Source organism: Abramis brama, assembly GCF_963993115.1.
Source record: "Abramis brama genome assembly, chromosome: 11".
Lineage (NCBI taxonomy): Eukaryota > Metazoa > Chordata > Actinopteri > Cypriniformes > Leuciscidae > Abramis > Abramis brama.
The window spans coordinates 34,327,867-34,347,482 of record NC_139973.1 but is presented as its reverse complement, the minus strand read 5'-3'; the positions used below and the strand labels follow the sequence as shown (position 1 = coordinate 34,347,482).

At 37.2% G+C, this 19,616-nt stretch overlaps 1 protein-coding gene across 3 annotated transcripts in view; it reads left to right on the top strand.

Annotated features, from left to right (window-relative positions):
* Nucleotides 1-16,944, top strand: part of kalrnb (kalirin RhoGEF kinase b) — an 82,779-nt gene extending 65,835 nt beyond the window's left edge. For all 3 annotated transcript variants that reach the window (XM_084128966.1, XM_084128967.1, XM_084128968.1), the window contains 14 exons: nucleotides 1,769-2,046; nucleotides 2,345-2,458; nucleotides 3,741-3,847; nucleotides 3,991-4,057; nucleotides 4,433-4,536; nucleotides 5,507-5,576; nucleotides 5,659-5,745; nucleotides 5,827-5,919; nucleotides 8,891-8,941; nucleotides 9,059-9,136; nucleotides 10,251-10,436; nucleotides 12,352-12,523; nucleotides 12,688-12,851; nucleotides 15,862-16,944. In XM_084128966.1, the coding sequence (XP_083985092.1) occupies nucleotides 1,769-2,046; nucleotides 2,345-2,458; nucleotides 3,741-3,847; nucleotides 3,991-4,057; nucleotides 4,433-4,536; nucleotides 5,507-5,576; nucleotides 5,659-5,745; nucleotides 5,827-5,919; nucleotides 8,891-8,941; nucleotides 9,059-9,136; nucleotides 10,251-10,436; nucleotides 12,352-12,523; nucleotides 12,688-12,851; nucleotides 15,862-16,080 (1,790 nt within the window). In that variant the 3' untranslated portion in view covers nucleotides 16,081-16,944. The remainder of the gene's footprint in view (nucleotides 1-1,768; nucleotides 2,047-2,344; nucleotides 2,459-3,740; nucleotides 3,848-3,990; nucleotides 4,058-4,432; nucleotides 4,537-5,506; nucleotides 5,577-5,658; nucleotides 5,746-5,826; nucleotides 5,920-8,890; nucleotides 8,942-9,058; nucleotides 9,137-10,250; nucleotides 10,437-12,351; nucleotides 12,524-12,687; nucleotides 12,852-15,861) is intronic.
* The last annotated feature ends 2,672 nt before the right edge of the window (nucleotides 16,945-19,616 follow it).

Below are 19,616 nucleotides of genomic sequence, written 5' to 3'. Positions count from 1 at the left end.
TCACCCCATGGGAAGTCACTTACGCAATGTCTACGGTAAGCATTGAGTTAATGATCTGCACTGAAGCAGACAGCAGTGGGCATGAGGCATCAGGTTGGTTATCTCAGTCCATCCTCTAAGGATTCCTGGTTATTTGCTACTTACAGAAATGTCTATGGACGCTGTTAATTAGCACAGAAAATCATTTTGACTCATCCCTTAGATCCTAAAAACAGATCAAATGCATTTACAGCAATGCACTTACAGTGGAAGCCTAGCGGTGGTACTGGTGGGTTTTAAAAAGCACAAACATAAAGCTCATAATTTAGTTAAAGCACTTAACATGAATGTTGGGGGATGTTGTTTGAGCTGTAAAGTTGTCTACATTGTCTCTATGAGGAGGGAATAGATGTCCAGGAGGATAAACTTCTGTTCTGTTTTGTGTTTCTTATGTAATTCCTGGTTTTAGTTTGCAGCTCCGCAGTCAACTCAGCAGTTTGTAGCAGCTTTGGAGCTCAGAATGTTGAAGGATAATTTGAGGACGGGATGGATAGCCAGGATATTTAAATGCCATCCAATTGCTTTTCTATTGAAATGTTGAAAACAGCATTTATTTCAAGTAGGATTTTTTTTTGTAACAATGTAAAAGTCTTTACTGTCAGTTTTGATCAATTTAAGCTGTCCTTTCTGAATAAAACACCTAGTAGTTAGCTAACATCCCTTCCATGTGCCTTTGTGGTATTCTGGATGCCAAGTGAAAGAAAGCAACTGGCTTTACCTCTTTTGCCAGTCATAACATGAGTTGAAAGATTGGGGATTTACGCAGACAAGTCTGATAAGCAGATCTATTACACCAGTTTTATGCTAAAACGAAATGTTTAACTGTTATGTACTTCAGTATGATAGTTTAATTGACTAAATATTCGATTTTACAATTTGAAGGATAAGTAAATTTTTCTGTGTTAAATTCCATGTGCTGTAAAGTCCACAGTACCTTTCACTGTGACGCGCTGTCTGCCTTTGTTGTAATGTGTGCTATGTGGACTCGCCTTTATGCTCAGATCAGGTCAAGCTGGTTTTGTCACTCTACAGTTGTCAGCTTTACCAACTAGTGGCCTATAGACTAGACGATTGCTTTTCCTTTCACCTCAGAGAGGCTGATGTCCAACATTGCGCTCAGGTTTCTTGGCTTTCAGCTGCTGGATTTGGTTCTGTGGGTTTTTTGATGTTTCAGCTGCAGTGAACATCTCCGAGCTGGTATAAGACCTTTTTTAATGTTCTATATATTATGCAAATTTTTCAGGGGTTAAATAGCATGTTGTAAATGTTCTGAGGTTGTATATTACATGCCGATTTCTTAGGTTATATATTATGTCAAAATTGTGATTGCCTTTATTGGTTGTCTGTTACATCCATTGTAGAATTTATACATGGCGAAAGCCACTAAAATATTTGTTTAATATTTCTGTGGAAACTGTAATACATTTTTTTCATGATTCTTTGATGAAGAAAATGTTCCAAAGACTTTGAAATAGAATATATATATATAAATAAACAAAAACTGTAGTATATAAATTATACTAATATAACACTGATGCTAATTTTATCAACTTAATGTATCCTTTCTGAATAAAAATATTAATTTTTTTAAAAAAATCTTACTGAACCCAATCAGAATTGTGTTTGTCAGAATTGTGTTTACTTTTTATTGGTTGTTTATTAATTCCATTGTAGGATTTCTGCATGGTCAGTATCTCTATATAATTTCCCTGTCTTTTTTATTCAACAGAAAACTATCCTGTGGGAAGTTCAGAGGTCAAATCGGAGTCCTCCGCATCACTGCAGCCACAGACATCGGTGACCTCTTTGCCAACCGGTTCCCCGGGACCCAAACGCTCTGGAACTACTGGAAACACATTAAAAAAATGGCTCACCAGCCCCGTACGGCGTCTCAGCCACGGCAAGGGCGACAACACTAACGCTAAAAAACCCAACAATAAGCAACGTAAACGAGACGGCCGCAAAAGTGTAGAACTGGGGCCGTCACACCAAGACAGCACCGAAGAGGTACGACAACCATTAACTATTTAGGAAATGTTCTTACACTGCAGTGTTTCAACATTCTATTAATACCATTGTAATAATACCACATACCAAACAATGTGTAGAAATGCATTCTCCTTTTATCTGGTACCACATCTAACATATTTTAGTGTAGTAACCTACAAATCTATGTAAAAGGGCTTGCTGTATAGGTGCATGTTTTATGAGGAGCGTGCCTGCTGTTAGAAGTCATGAATGATAGATTCCTGTTGGCTCAAGGGTGGCGTTTTTTATTTAAATGGGAATGACTCTTTCTCCAAAGAGAGGAAGACGAGGAGTGAACAGCGGAGGAGAAGAAGAGGCTGAAGACGAGCCCCACACACCCCTCCCTCCCCCCATGGAGATCATCAAGGACTCCTCCGCTCAGGAGGAGAAGGTGAAACACAGACTTTCGTAAATTTTTTATTGTTGCTTTTTCCTTTTTTTTTTTTTTTCTTTTTTTTTGGCATCCTTGATCCTTTTTGTTAAAGGGGCAGTTTACCCAAAAATTAAAACTTTGTCATCATTTACTCACTCTCATCTTGTTCTAAACCATGTTTTTTTTGTCAGACAAACTCCTTTAACATAAATTATTTATTTTAAATAAAATTTCAGGTTTCTCAGAAGCCGAAGTCGTTATAGTTGGGTAAACTTCTATAGCAATAAATGAGATAATACATTAAATATATTTTTTTTGTGTTCCCATTTGCTCAAATAGCAAAAGAAAAACTCCACAATAGTGTTTTCACAACTTCAAAAAGAGAGGAAAATAGAGAGAGATTGATAACGGCAGTCAGAAGAGAGAAAGATGTCAACTTTACAGGCACTCCCACAGCCGCTGTATTAGAAACACCCTCACAGCAACGTTTACTAGTTTTTTTTTTGTGTAATTTTATGCAATTATACATATACATACATACATTTTTATAAAAAATACAAAAAACATCGCAGGATTTACTATGCTGATGACCGTTAAAACGCATCATCACAGTCTGTGAAAAGGGTCCATTTCAATAATTCAGCAACACATTCAGATGTTCACAGTTCTCTGATGTTAGTTAATGGTCACATGACTTACAGGTAAACAAATAAAATGTCCTCTTTTTAGTAAGTGTTTTATTTCGATTTATATTTTTTGATAGTCTTTGTTATTAGTGAACTGCAGCCAACAACTTGTTTGTGGTCACTATGATTGATAGCTTGGTAACCATAGCAACATTCTGCATGAATGAATCTTTTAATGGCACGGTTAAATACGTCATTAACAACTAGTTGTTCAGTTTGGTTTTGGACACACTGCATAGAATTTTTGCATTATTAGGGGGTTAATTTGGTTGTAGAATGCGGTTGTCACTCATTGTTCATTTTACAGTTTACAATGATCTATTTATTTTAATTTTACAATTTTAGGATTTAATTATTTGTTAGCTTTTCATCAGTTCACAAACCTTAACTTTCTTCAGTCAACCCATGACTTTTTTCAGATCTTTTAAATGAATAATTTAATTCAGTTCACCTAACCAGTTTGAACATCTTGTTCATAGAAGAAATAATTCATTTGGGTTTGCAAATAACAAAATGTTTAGCTTTTCTTTATACACTTTGTCCTCATTGTTTGTGCATTCCCTTTCAGTTTTGATTCTTATCTCTCTCGCCGTCTTTCACTTTATCTCTTTCAGACTCCAGAGCCTGGCTCTTTCCCAGTGTTGGGTAGCGTCTCCCCGTCTGATCAGACGCCCAGAGACCCAGAAACAGAGCAGAAGAACAAGGCCATGAGAGGGCGAATGTAAGTACTCATCTGACCTGCTCAAAGCCTGAGTGAATTAAAATGAATTCAACAACAAATAATGATGCAAATCTTAGTATACTAGTTGAAACTGCTGATGTTGTGGTGTATTCTGATATCTCTCATATTTCTACTATCTACAGGTTTGTGTTAAATGAAATGGTGCAGACAGAGAGAGACTATGTGAAGGATCTGGGTGTCATAATTGAGGTATGTGACAGATAACAACAAAATCATTCAGAAAGGTGCACACATGTTATCTGTTTCATGTTACAAATGTAGATGTCCTGTCATGACACAGCACATTTCAACATTTGGTTAAACCTCTGTGATACTTTTGTTCACAATCAAAACAGCTGATTTGCATTAGTCACCTTATATATTACTTGCAGGACAAAAATGATTACAGTGATCTGACAAACATAGAGTATAATGTGACATCAAGAGCAGTTTTTTCTCCAGAGAACCATATACAGTGCAAAGGGGTTATTGATAAGACTTTTCCTAAGGTGCCGCAATGAACCACAGAGGAACATTTATTATTAAGTAGAGTTTCCAAATGTCTGTTTTTCTCATTATCCCCAGGACTTTATGAAAAGGATTGGGGAAAAAGGTATTCCGGAGGACATGACGGGGAAGGATAAGATCGTATTCGGGAACATTCATCAAATCTACGACTGGCATAAAGAGTAAACCACAGCTATTTTCTTAAACAAAACCTAATGCTAGGCTAGAAATAGTTTTTTGCAGCTGGTCAAAAACTAATAACTTAATCTAATAAAGGCACTCAAATACTCAGTGAAGTTTTGTTGCTTTATTTAAAGGAACTAACAGAAAAAAAAGTATAATATCCTCATTAAATAATAACTACAAAGTCCAAAAAATCCTTTTTGTGGAGTGTTGATTTATATAATATATAGAATTTGATATATTTGGTAAACTACCGTTCAGAAGTTTGAGGTCAGTAAGATTTCAGTAGATTTTTTTAGGAAAGTATTTAATATAAATAAATGCATTTATAATATAACAAAAGATGTCTATTAAATTAATTAAATGCTGTTTTTTTATCTTTCTATTCATCAAAGAATCCTGAAAAGATTCATAACTTCATCAACTATTAAGCAGCACAAAACTGTTTTCAACATTGATAATAATAAATGTTTCTTGAGCAGCAAATCGGCATATCAGAATGATTTCTGAAGGATCATGTGACACTGAATACTGGAGTAATGATGCTGAAAAATCAGCTTTGCCATCACAGGAATAAATTACATTTTAAAATATATTAAAATAGAATGCAGTTCTTTTAAATTGTAATACTATTTCACATCATTGCTGTTATACTGTTTTTTTGTTCAGTAAAAAAATCTTACCGACCCCAAACTTTTAAACTGTAATGTGTATTCACTCAAATGCTGTCACAGTCTTTCACACTATTTTCATAATATGGAACACAATCTTTTTCTAGATTGTAATTTTTGATACCAAATAAAAAATAATCAGCATGCAAAACGTATGCATTCAATTTCCTTGTTGATATATCAACAATAACTCACACTGAAGAAGGAAACGGACTGAATTTCTGATGAGAATCTTATTCAGTTTGAATGAGGGAATTTTATACACGTCACAGAATGTTTTCTGTTCTTATTTTTAAAGGTTCTTCCTCGGTGAACTGGAGAAATGTCTGCAGGACCACGACAGACTGGCCGAGCTGTTTATCAAACATGTGAGTTCGACAGAATAAACTCTGTGTGTGTGTCTATGTGTTGTAGTAAACTTCATTCTAAATGTCATCCTCTATTATGCAGGAGAGAAGGTTACACATGTATGTCATCTACTGTCAGAACAAGCCCCGCTCAGAGTTTGTTGTGGCTGAATATGACGGATTCTTCGAGGTGAGTGTGATTTGAGCAGCTCAGTTCTGTTTCCTCTGAAGTAAAGTGCTCGTTTGCTGATGTTCTTGGAGTTTCTGTCAGGAGGTGCAGCAGGAGATAAACTCCAGACTGTCCATCAGTGATTACCTGATCAAACCCATCCAGAGGATCACCAAATACCAGCTCCTGCTCAAGGTATTAGCCACTGAATTACACAATCATGATGAGACTTATACGTTTACAATACATACCATGGTAAACATAAGGGCTTTTCACACTTGAAATAGTTAGACCTGGGTCATTCTAAACCCCGGGTAAACGGAATCCTCATAATTTACCTGAGGTTAACAATTAATCCTTGGTATTCATAAACTGACGTTTCACACTGTACATTCATAAACCTCAGGTTAACGTCCTTATTTGCATATTTGCGGTGTCAGTGTCACTGATTGGACAAACGCTGTACACAATATGTTTACACAAAGGCTCTAACTTTGCCAGTCCTCATTATATACTGACAGCTGTACTATCAGGTTGTCCTGAATGGACTTTTTGGACTATAAAGGTAAGAATGAAACAGTCTCTTCTTCACTCCAATTGTGACTGACAATTGTGACTCACGCTTGTGAGTTGTGACTGACGCTAGCGGCTGCGGTCTTTGTTAGCGCGCCCACCTCCCACGCCAGTGACCCCGGTTTGAATCCCGCTCGTAGCGGATCAAGTAGGACCGGTTACATTTGGTGCCGTGACCCGGATGGGAGAAAGGTTTAGGGGGGTGAGTGTAACAGACGATGCTAGGCGGTCTTTAGCGCCCTTGTTAGCACGCGCGCCTCCGGCGCCGGAGACCACAGTTCGACCAAGTGTGGCACCGCAATGTGGGGTTAACAGCGCAAAAACGGTGCTAATGCTGTCCCAAGAGACATTTCGAAATATATTACCGGTTACATTCGTTTTTGCCGCAGAGACCTTTTATGTCCTATAAATGTGTAGAATTTATGATAATTTGCGCATCTTTCAGAGGACAGTACTGTTATTAATTGAAGTTTAACGAAACATGGATGAATGAGATAGTAAATGGGATAAGATTGATATTAAAAAGAAATATAAAAAAGCCACGAAAGAAAACTGAATCTGCTACTGACAGGATACTTTCTGTGCGCACGCTCCGACCCAGACAGCAACATAATGACGGCTCAGATCCGGCCCACATCTGGTACACGTGGATTCCTCACGGCCCAGATGTGGGCCGGATCTGGACCCATATCTGTCTGGGGAGCGGAACACAGACAAGCATAGTAGCCACAGAATATGTCAAAATGCCCGCCTTGGTGAGTATTCACGTAAACACATTCGACGTAAGTACTGCGCATTGTTCTTCACTCACTCACTCACTCACTCACTCACACAAGAACAGGATTTATGCAACTCAGTTGGTAACTCAACCTCACAGTGGAAGCCCTCCACAATTAATTCCATATTGCAACTTATTTATTGTTTGTTGCATATTTGTTTGTTTTTAGTTGTCTGTGGACCTAATAAATGTACTATTATTTAAATTTTATTGAAAAGAAATATTATATAATATAATACTCTTTTGGAAAAATGTTCTGACCCCTTGACAATAACCCGGGGTTAAACTTCACCAAAACAGCATAGACTTGCATTAAAACTCAGCCATATACTACCGTTCAAAAATCTGGGGTCAGTACGTTGTTTTTTTTAAATGTTGTTGCGTTAAAGTCTCTTCTGTTCACCAAGGCTGCATTTATTTGATCAAAAATACAGTAAAAACATTAATATTATGTAAAATTATCACAATTTGAAAGAACTGTTTTCCATTTGAATAATTTTTGTTTACATTTAATTTATTTCCGCAATTTTCAGCATCTTCACTCCAGTCTGATACCTCAGAAATTGTTCTAATATGCTGATTTGCTGCTCAAAAAACATTTCTCATTATTATTAATGTTGAAAACAGTTGTGCTGCTTAATTTCTTTGTGGAAACCAGGATTCTTTTTTTTCTTTGGTGCACAGAAAATTAAACAAAAAAATTATAACAATTTGATTGTCTGTCACTTTTGATTAGTTTATTGAGTCCTTGCTGAATAAAAGTATTCATTTCTTTGGAAAAACAAATCTTACTGACCTCAGACTTTTAAATGGCTGTGTATTTAGGAACCATAATAATACAGACACTTGACTCAGCAACAATCCAGAATACCCTAGCCACAACATAGCAGCACACTAAAAACTCCCAGAAAACCTTATGTCAGCATCACACTTTGATTTTCAAGCCTCATTTACATTGTTGTAGAATCAGGGAGTCTGTACACACACACACACGTCTCTCTGCGCAGCGGGTGGGCGTTAGCAAATGCTTATTGTTTACAGAGGGATTTTGTCAGGTTCTTATTCACTTAAGTGACTAATAAAATAAGAGGCAGAGTCAGAACAGTGTGTGTTTATTGAATGTAAATCCCCTTCTCACTAAAGCCTCGCATAAACATATACTCTCTACGGCAAGCCCTGAAGGAACAATTACGCATTCATAATTCACTTTATTCAGTCTATTACAGTTTGCACTGTGTTCCTGTTTTTCTTTTTTCTTTTTTGATGGGTAATTTGAAAAAAAAAAAAAGTCAGTTTTATCTATCCCCCTTCCTTTCTTAAGAGTGTGAGAGATGGCAAAAGAGATTTTAGCAAAAACAGACACACACACAATGCCCAAGCAAAACTATGACTACAATTGTACATTTTTCTAAAGGTATTACTACTCGTATTATTATTATTATTATTATTTTACCATATGGCAGTGTTATTTTAGTATCATTAATATACAATTATAATATACCATTTTAGTATCATTAATATACCATTTATTAATACTTTGTCTATTAATATTAAAATTAAAATTTAGTTTTTAGTTTTTTTATGTCTTTATTTCAGTTTTAGTTTGAGTAATTTCAGTGCTAAACAGAAATGATGAATGTTGCTAACTGAAGTTAAGTTTTTAATATTTTATTTGAGTTAACGTTTATTTTATTTTAATTAATGTGTATTTTTTAAATATATTTTTAGTTTTGGTTAACAATAACAACATTGCTGTATGGTCAAATTATTATCTTATTTTAAGTTTCTTGTCTTTGCTTTATTTGTGACTTGAAGGACTTTTTGAAGTACAGCACTAAAGCAGGTCTGGACTGTAAAGAGTTAGAGGTAGGTGACCTAAGCAATTCTTTATGAACCTAAATAAATTCTATACATCTCATACGCTTCTGTTTGAAGAGTCCAGTGTTGTATTGACATTGCTGGTCTGTAATTTCTGTCCTGAAGAAAGCAGTTGAGCTGATGTCCCTGGTGCCCAAACAATGTAACGACATGATGAATCTTGGACGACTGCAGGGCTACGAGGTAAACTCACCTCTCACCGAGAACAGAAAAACACTTCATGAAAATAAACTGCTAATTTGTATTTATTGTAACTGTAATTATTATAATTACAAATGTAATTGCAAAGGGGAATTACTTTTGCCTGACTGGCAGAAGCAATAAATGCTTCAAATTTACACTGATAGTTATTATTTCGCAAATCAGAATGATGCATCTAATAGTATAATTATATAGCACTATTGCGAACATCAGGTTTATATTGGAAGCATAGTGAAAACTTGAATCTCTATAAACTGGAAGCGCTAAAGCACAACTTAGAATATTCACTAACAACGGACCAATCAGCTGTAAGCTTTAAGGCTAGACTTCAGTAACATACAGTAGTAATAGTAACATTAAAGGGATAGTTCAACCAAAAATGAAAATTCGGTCATCATTTACTCACCCTCTAGTTGTTCCAAACATGTATGAGTTTCTGTCTTCAGTTGAACACGAAAGAAGATATTTTGAAGAATGGCTTCAGTGGCTACCATCAACTGTCTGGTTACCAACATTCTTCAAAATGTCTTCTTTTGTGTTCAATAGAAGAAAGAAATGATGTAAATGATGAGAAGTAAATGATGACAGAATTTTCACTTTTGGGTGAACTATCCCTTTTACATACTTGATTTACAACAGAAATCCATTAGTAAAATGTGAGTTTAGAATAAATACTTTTACACATGTAAATATTGCTACAGAAGTGTATACATGTTTAGGAACAAAACAGTGATAAAATGTGGCGTCCGTCAACAAAACTGACTTTGAACTGTTTTGAACTTTGTGCTGTGCTGCACATGATGTAATAGACTAACAAACGAATGAAGTTCCAAATAATTGGTGCAGAAAACTGCTGTTACTTTATATCAAGGGAATTTTCTAAAAATTGCACAAACTGCATCCAAAAAGAGTAAACTGCTACCTAAAGATGGCATATAAAGTCACAAAGACACACAGGCCATGTACACACTGCAGGTAAATGCAGTCTACAACCGCTCCCAAAAAATTCAGGTATCTTGACTTGATCTAGAAGATCACAGAAACAGAAGTGCGTGCTCGGGGGATTGCTTAGGATTGCTTGTGTTTCTTTGCACAGGGGAAGCTGACAGCTCAGGGAAAGTTATTGCAGCAGGACACGTTCTTTGTGACAGAGCAGGACTCTGGCGTTCTGTCCCGCAGTAAAGAGCGCAGAGTGTTCCTCTTCGAACAGATCGTCATCTTCAGCGAGCTGCTTCGGAAAGGCTCGTCTACACCAGGGTACCAGTTTAAAAAGAGCATCAAGGTACATTCAGCACAAGTTGATCCAAGTTGAGTAAATAAATGTGACCCTGGACCACAAAACCAGTCACAAGGGTCCATTTTTGAGATTTATACATCATCTGAAAGCTGAATAAGTAAGCTTTCCATTGATGTATGGTTACTAGGGGTGTGACAAGATCTCGTGTTGCGAGATCTCGCGAGATTAAAACGCGACGAGATTTCTCGTTGAGGTGAAACTTTGTCTCGTGAGTTGTTGTGATGTCAGCGTGATGGAGCGTGAGGGTGAAATTAGTATTGAAGATGCCCCTGCCACTTTTAAATCATTTGTGTGCCGGGCCAATCACACACACACACTCCGCGCACACACACACACTCACACTCACTGTCCCTCGCTCACTCACTCACTCGCGCGCGCGCGCACACACACACACACGCTCACTCGCGCGCGTACACACGCACACTCACTGTTGCTCGCACTCTCACTCACTCGCGCACACTCACTCTCGCTCACACTCAACCCGTCGTGGAGGACCGTTAAAATTAAACATGCTAGTCTTTCTGTCGTGATGTCCTGAAGCATCGCAGACGCGTAGGTTGTCGCCCACTATGACACACTATACGAAATGAAACGATCGAATCTTGCGTCCCGACGCCTGTTGTCCTTTACGAATCTCCACGAAACGGATCGTGCCAAAATCGCGCTAAAATAGTGTAATCTGAACCAGGCAGGTAATAAACATTTGACCTATCACGCAAAGAACCTATTAAAGCACTAAGACATGGGCACAGTATAGCTAACATTCACATATCACAAGTCATATCGACATCGCAATATTAAACAATGTTATCGCACATCGCAGCTTTTCCTCATATCGTGCAGCCCTAGTTACTGCCCAAAGGTCTCAACTGCTGCCAGAAATCGTCGACATGCTTATATTCTTGAAAAAGAACATGACCATAATCTTAGTCTGTTCTGTGTAGTTAATTTATCTCTTTTTCATGCTTGAAGAAAAAAAAAAATGTATGTTTGAACTTGTAGTTTTGAGAGAGCAGTACTTTGATTATGGATACACACTGTTTGCATTTAAAGTGTTATTTCAGTTATTTATATTAATTTTATTTATACTGTTTTATTTATTTTTTATGTTTGATTTGTGGAAAGGAGTTAGATTTCTCATGTGAAATCGTACAGGGGAGAAGCCAGACGGTAGAGTTTATAGCAAAACATTTTGCAGTGTTTGCATGTCCTTTACTGCATAGAATTCATTAAAATAGAAGTAAAATAACATTCATTACAAGTTGATTTCAAAATGCACCTAAATTGTTTTGCATTTTGTGATTTTCAGTTGAATAAAAGACTATTTTCCATTCATACATTTCATCATTGAGGATTTCTTAAAAATTGTGTAAAAATCTTGTCTTGTCTCGTTCTCGTGAACCCAATCTCGTGTCTCGTCTCGTCTCGTGGAGTAAGCGTCTCGTCACACCCCTAATGGTTACATACATGTATGGTCATCATACATACATGTATGATGCATGGTAATACAACTATTTGAAAATCTGGAATTTGCAAAAAAATCTAAACATTGAGAAAATCGCCTTTAAATTTGTACTTTATGTTTGCGATTTTGCTGCATCCACTCACAAAAATGTATTTTTTATATATTTACGGTAGGAAATTTACAAAATATCTTCATGGAACATGATCTTTACTTAATATCCTAATGATTTTTGGCATAAAAGAAAAATCAATAATTTTGACCAATACACAATGTGTTGTATTGTTGGCTATTCCCACAAATACCCGTGCGAGTATATTATTATACCCGCGGTTTGGTTTGGTTTTGTTATATTATTATACCCGTGATCCAGGGTCACAAATAAGTCTTTTTTTTAATGTTGTGCAACTTTTTTTGTGTGTGTGTTGACCTTTGCAGGTGAACTTCTTGAGCTTGGAGGAACATGCGGACAGTGACCCCTGTAAGTTTGTTCTGTTATGTCGTGGCTCATCTGAACGACTGACGCTACAGGCCGCTAACATCGACATCAAGAAAGAGTGGGTCCAAAGCATCCAAAAACTACTGGACATGCAGATCAATTTCCTCTCCGGTGAGTGCATTATAAAAGGGTTCAGGGCGTGGAATTTGGTATCTTGGTAGTTGCTGGTTTATGAACAAAAAACAAACAGATCTCAGTGCTGTTTATTTCCTTTTACATTTATTTTTTTATTTCCGGGATCGTTCATAACCTGCTGCTCATCTTTTTCTGATCAGCTCTTCAGAACCCACAGGAATACCACAAGAAAGAGAGTGGAGGATCTTTGACCAGGCAGCTGTCCAATAGCAGCCGTTCCTCGTCCTCTCACCCCTCCACCCCCCTCAAACCCAACACCGCCCCCAATGGAAGCCCCGCCCACAAGCCCAATAAGCATGCAGAGGTGAGCATGATTCAAAAATAGTACACAAATCTACATGTAAACTAATAACTAGGGCTGTCAATCAGTTAGCTATTTTTTATGTTTTAAAGCAAATTAATATGGCAATTAATTAATCAAATTGATAACATATCAATGTTTGCTGAAGAAAAGCACCCAAATGAAGATTTTCCAAGACATAACATTATTGTGGCAGATGACAAAAAGTGGCTTTGTTATTTTTATGTTGCTTTATGTCCATATCATTAAACATAAGGTGGTACTTCAAGCTTGAATTGCTCTGAATGTAGGCAAATTCCATCATGATAACAGGGATCACTGGAAAAGTTCAAAGAAAAAAAAAAAACGTAAAATATAAAATATTTTAAATTACCAAATTTGACATTACTGTTTCATCATGCTTTCTAAACACTGCTCAGAAATCATGAGATTAATCACAAATTCTTTAAAAAAATTAAATAAGATAGATAAAGTGTCAACTTAATTTTCATATATTTATAATACATTTTTTTCAAAGTATTAATAGGTTTTTATTTATGAAAAATATGTACGCTGCTGTTTAAAAGGTCGAGGGTCGATTCGATTTTTTAATATTTTTGAAAGACGCCTCTTAATTTATTCCTGTAATACAAAGCTTAATTTTCAGCACCATTACTCCAGTCTTCAGTGTCACATGATCCTTCAGAAATCATTGAAAAATGTAATACATTTATTTTCTGGATTTTTTAATGAATAGGAAGTTCAAAACGACACCATTTTTTGACAATTAATTTCATAGTGTCAGCCCAGATCTGGCCCACATCTGGTACACAGGCCCAGATGTGGGCCGGATCTGGGCCGACACTATGCTGCTGTCTGCGTCTCACCACTCTCACACTTACCGAACGATCTGGACTGACGTCAAACTGACTTCCACAGCAAAAGCTCTAGTGTGAACGCACCCTAAACGACCTGTGTGACAGGAGACCAGTTATCTCAATTGCATTCTGTGCTTAAATAGGATTGTGTATTATCTAACAAATTCAATTAGTTTCCCAGACCTTTTTAATTAGCGTCTCATCTAGGCCAGATAGATGTAATTAAACATAATTAGATCACAGTACACTAGTCTCTGCAGTGTGTATGCGTCTCCTCGCTGAGCTGAATGTGTCCATGCTGCAGTGCTGTGAAGTTCCAGTCTAATTGTCTTTGAGGGGAGGAGAGGTTCCTGCTAGTTATTCTTAGTGGGGAGAATGGCCTAGTTTTCCAGCTCAGCCCGTGTTCCGTACCTGTTTCTCTTCTCTCTGCAGGGTCTCTTTCTTCCGTTCTACTTTCTCTCGTTCAGTCTTTTCTTCTCGCCGCAGTCTCTCTCTCTCTCTCTCTCTCTCTGGTGAGCTTGTAACTTGGCCTTGGCACACCCTGCATTCTGTGTCCCTAATAAATCACACTATCACTGAATTCCAGACTGGAGGAGCCACTTGCTACTTTTTATTTTTAAGCGTCTCGAAGCTAAGCTTTTCACCCAGCTATTTATTTCTCATGCCAGTAGAAGGTCAAGGTTGGCACTGGCGGAGACAGCGAGGAACAGACTTTTGTCCTGAAGCGCTCGGCCGTATGAAGGAGGACATATACGTTTGAAGTCCACATTAATTTGCATACATTACCAGTCAAATTGTTTTTTTCTAATGTTCGCCAAAGCTGCATTTGTTTGATTAAAATTACAGTTTAAGACGAAATATTACAATTGAAAATAACTTTTTTAATATATATTAAAATGTATTCCTGTGATGCAGTCTTCGGTGTCACATGATCCTTCAGAAATATAATGATGTAATATGGCAGCAGCCATGTCACACTGTAGCCCAAGACTGGTTGCCCACTGAAGCTAAGCAGGGCTGAGCCTGGTTAGTACCTGGATGGGAGACCTCCTGAGAAAACCAGGTTGCTGCTGGAAGAGGTGTTAGTGAGGCCAGTAGGGGGCGCTCACCCTGTGGTCTGTGTGGGTCCTAATGCCCCAGTGTAGTGACGGGGACACTATACTGTCAAAGAGCAACGTCCTTCGGATGAGACGTAAAACCGAGGTCCTGACTCTCTGTGGTCATTAAAAATCCCAGGATGTCTTTCGAAAGAGTAGGGGTGTAACCCCGGCATCCTGGCCAAATTTGCCCAGTGGCCTCTGTCCATCATGGCCTCCTAATTATCCCCACATACTGATTGGCTTCATCACTCTGTCTCCTCTCCACCAGTAAGCTGGTGTGTGGTGGGCGTTCTGGCGCAATATGGCTGCCGTCGCATCATCCAAGTGGATGCTGCACATTGGTGGTGGTTGAGGAGATTCCCCCTTCTATGTAAAGCGCTTTGAGTGCCTAGAAAAGCGCTATATAAATGTAATGAATTATTATTATTATTATTATATGCTGATTTGGTGCTTATCAGTTATTATTGGTATTTAATTATTAATAACGGTTCTTGAAAACAGCTTAATATTTTTGTGAAACATTGAAATTATGTTATATAACATTGTCACTTTTGGTCAGTTTAATGCATCATTGCTGAATAAAAGTATGCAATTATTTATTTTATTATTATAATTATTATTATTTATCCTACTATACCCAAACTTTTGAATGGTAGTGTATCACGGTTTCCACAAAAATATGAATCAGCACAATTTGTTTTTACATTGATAATAATAATTATAAATGTTTCTTGAGCAGCAAATCAGCATATTGTATGATTTCAGAAGGATCATGTGACACTGAAGACTGGAGTAATGATGCTTAAAAATGCCGCTTTGCATCACAGGAATGCATTACAGTCTATTCAAATAGAAAACAGTTCTTTTAAATTGTAATAATATTTAGCAATACTGTTTTTTTACTATATTTTTTAACCAAATAAATGCAGCCCTGGTGAGTACAAGAGACTTTTTCCAACAACATAAAAAAAAAATCTGAAGTATTCCAAACTTTTGACCAGTTGTGTATTCACAATGAGAATGTTTCATTTGTGTGCGTGTGGTTTTGTCCTCCAGGAGCTGGACGAGGGGGAGTGTAACGGCCTGTCTTCGGTGCTAGTGCAGCAGGATTACAATGCCGTGAAGGAGGACGAGATCTGCGTGGTGGTTGGCGAGACGGTGCAGATCCTGGCGTCCAATCAGCAGAACATGTGCCTGGTTTACCGACCTGCAAACAGCCAATCACCTGCTGCAGAGGGCTGGGTGCCGGGTCACGTGCTATCCTCGACTCGGTAAAGCCACGCCCCCTCAACGCCTCAAAATAAAACCACTACTCACATTCACCCTTCAGTTTCACCAGCCTACTCTGGGAAAGTTTGCTGATACATGCCACTCAACCTCCTGTTAAGCTACTGTTGGTCGGACAGAACAGGAAGTCCCGCCCCTTTCCCTTCTGCCGTACAGTTGAGGACTACAGATGCACGCTACGAAAAATGGTGCGACATCACCTCCCATAGTCGATATGGGCAAAAAAAAACAAAAAAAAAGAAAACAATAGAAAAAAGGAAGTTCAAGAAAATATATTATATTGCTAATAATTTAAAAAAATGATTGTGTTGTATAGAGAGGAAACTGAGGTGAATTTGTCAGTGAATTACGTGTGGATGTGTATGGATCTTAACGTCATCCTTTCTCATCAACACGCTCCATTACGCGCAACAGACTGTTTTCAAATGGGGCTCCCCCTTTTTCCCCTGTCTGTCTATGCCAAGTCATTTGCACACTGTGTATATTTTCTTTTACTGAGATTTTTATTTTTGGAAAGGTTTTTTTCCCCCAAGTGTCTTATTTTTACAGCTGTTAGGCGTGACAGATTTATTATTTTCTTTCAGTTCTGTCAACCAGTTCAGTGTTCTGTACAAAGTATTCTGCACTTTTCCAACAAATAGTATCGCAATGACGACAAGTTGTGCAATATCACAATCGTCACAATGCTCATAACTGTACTTGTAACTAAAGATTTAAATGTATTATTCTGTATCATTTTAAATTTGTACATAATATTTTTGACATTGCCATAATAGATACACAGCAGAGGAAAACGGTCCCTCTATTCCTGTCAGGCTCTAAAAAACCAACACACACACACACACACACACACACACACAAAAAAAAAACGAAATCCTGGTAGTCAGCACTGCCTCCAAAACCTGACCCTCTGATTTTTACATTTGACGTCATCAGATTTAGTATGTAATAAGTTATCATCTGAATCATATCAGACCAGGTGTTTACTCAAATTAGTCAATTAAAAATGGATGTTGTTGATTTCTGAAGAGTAGTTTCTGCTGTCAGCGTTCAGATCTCAGAAATACGTGTAAATAAACATACAATAAAAAATAAAAAAACTAATTCTAGCAGGTATTTCACTTGTTAAACTCTGGAATGTTGTTCATAATAAAGCTGGCAATTTTTCATCTTGGACATAATGTGTTCTATATCATTTGTTCATCTGTGCATCTGTCATCTAAACAGTATTGTTTTAAATGTAAATATAAAAAGTAAAGATTTATGTACAGTGAGTTCTTCCAATGGGATGCAATTACATGCACTATGATGCACATGAACAGTATAACAAAGTGTGACTGACTGAACTGTGTTTCTGATGAATCAGTCTGAAAGCAGAACAATGGAACAACAATATGAAATATGAACAACACACAAACATTGGGCTACTGCTGTCATTCACGGTAGTATTTTAATAATATATTTTAATACTGTATTAAATGACTGGTTAGGGTTTGATTTAGCGTTAGTTGCATGTAGTGATGCATAATGTTGGCCAAAGTTATTATAGTCACTACATGTAACGTGTAAAATAGTTTTACATATAAAGAAAAGTTTTATGTGTTTGAAACAATACTGACATGAGATGAAGATTGATATCAGCAACACAATGTATTCTAATTTTACTTTATTTGGGATGAAAGATTATTTTGGTTTGTCAGGAAAGCTTGACATGATCACATGACTAGTCGAATGTCGAATCTCAGTAACCACGCTGTTATTAGAAACTTTATTCTAATAACAATAAAAAGTTCACGTATTAATTTAATCCTGGATAAGCATTTCATTAGTAAGTGAAAACTTTCCCGTTTTTGTGATGCGGCATCCAAACCACTAGGTGTCAGTTTAAGCTCAAGATGGCTGCCATTCATCCAAACTAAGTCGCTTAATAATAATCATAAAACAATCTCTGTCCGAACCACCAGGCATGATTGTTACATATACAGTGAGCACCTATGCACAATAATACAGTTATAGAATAACAGACTACATATTCTTTATGTAACTCTCAAAAATACATAATTAAAAAGATTGGGGATTATTTATTTTAAGTAAAAAGAAACAGTAAGATTTTTTTTATCCTTTGGGTTAATAATTCATGCATCTGCTGGTTAAATAGGCTACAAGACAAAGCTATGAAATATTTACTGTTACCTCAACAGAAAACAAAGAGATGTGTGTCCACTTCTATCCATTGAGGTATTGTCATAGACTGGGTATTGTCAGGGCCGGATTAACATAAAGGCTAGGTGGGGCTGAAGCCCCAGGGCCCGCGGGATTAGGGGGCCCGTGATTGGCTGGAGGAAATGAGATTGTCAAATCATAGGTGGTTGATTTGTGTATAATAAAATAACAAGAAGTTATTGGAAAATGTGCCTGACTGATATAATTCACTGCCCAATCAAATTAACTCTACAATTTGCGCCATGACGTTGGGAAACGCCTCTTTTCGTTATGCTTTCATGTAGAACATGGGTATAAATCGCTCGCTGGAGTTCAAAAATGATGAAAAAAAGTGATAGTGGTGCACAAAAAAGGAAAAACAAACTCGAAAGGCAGAAAAGGGATGCAAAAATTCCTAAACTAACTAACTACTTTGGTTCACTTTCATTCGTGCTCGTGGAAGACCCCGAGTGCAGCGGCAGCAGCCCACAGTTAGCTTCACCCTCCTGCGTCGTCACCGATCCGCGTGTTTTAGACGTCGAAGAAGGTAAGCAAGCAGCTGAAGTAAGTTAATGAGTTAAGCACTATTTGGATGGTAAGTTAATTGTTTCTCGTGGAGTCGTAAGGTATTTTCAATATTTATAGGGGCTATATAGTCGGTCAGTGTTTTTTCTCCCACCACCCACCCGCGTAAAAATCCCCGGCCGAATTTTTTTGACGAACATCAAGGTCCAATATCCAAGGTAGCCTACATGGGCATTTTTGCCCCGATAAGTTTTTGTCTTATTGTAATATTAGCCTACATAATAGAAAATAAATATATCACACAAGTAAAAGCGCAGTTTTCCCCAAATATCAGCACAATTGCTAATGTGATATATGTTATGCAACAATAAATGAGTTGACCAATAAGTTAACATTGAGAGTTACGTTTTGGTTTGTCGTCATTTCGCCGATGAAAATTCCAAAATGAAACCACAGCAGAAAAAATCAATGAAACTGATAGTGGTGATTCGTTACTGAATTCTCCAACCTGCACTTGCACTCTCAGACTTGCACTCTCAGACACCAGCGCTTCCTCTGCCTGTGACGTCACTTGTAATCGACACAAATTAACCGGAAATATGTTTCAGCAGTAAATATTGTTATATTATTTATTTTTTCAGGAAATTAAAAAAAAAAAAAACGGCATATTTTTTGTTATTAAACATTGTATCGTTAAAGTTGGTATTATACCTTATTGCTATCATATACTGTTGTGTACCAACATTAACACAACATTTCCCCAAAATCATGTTTAATCGGAGATACTACATTTATGA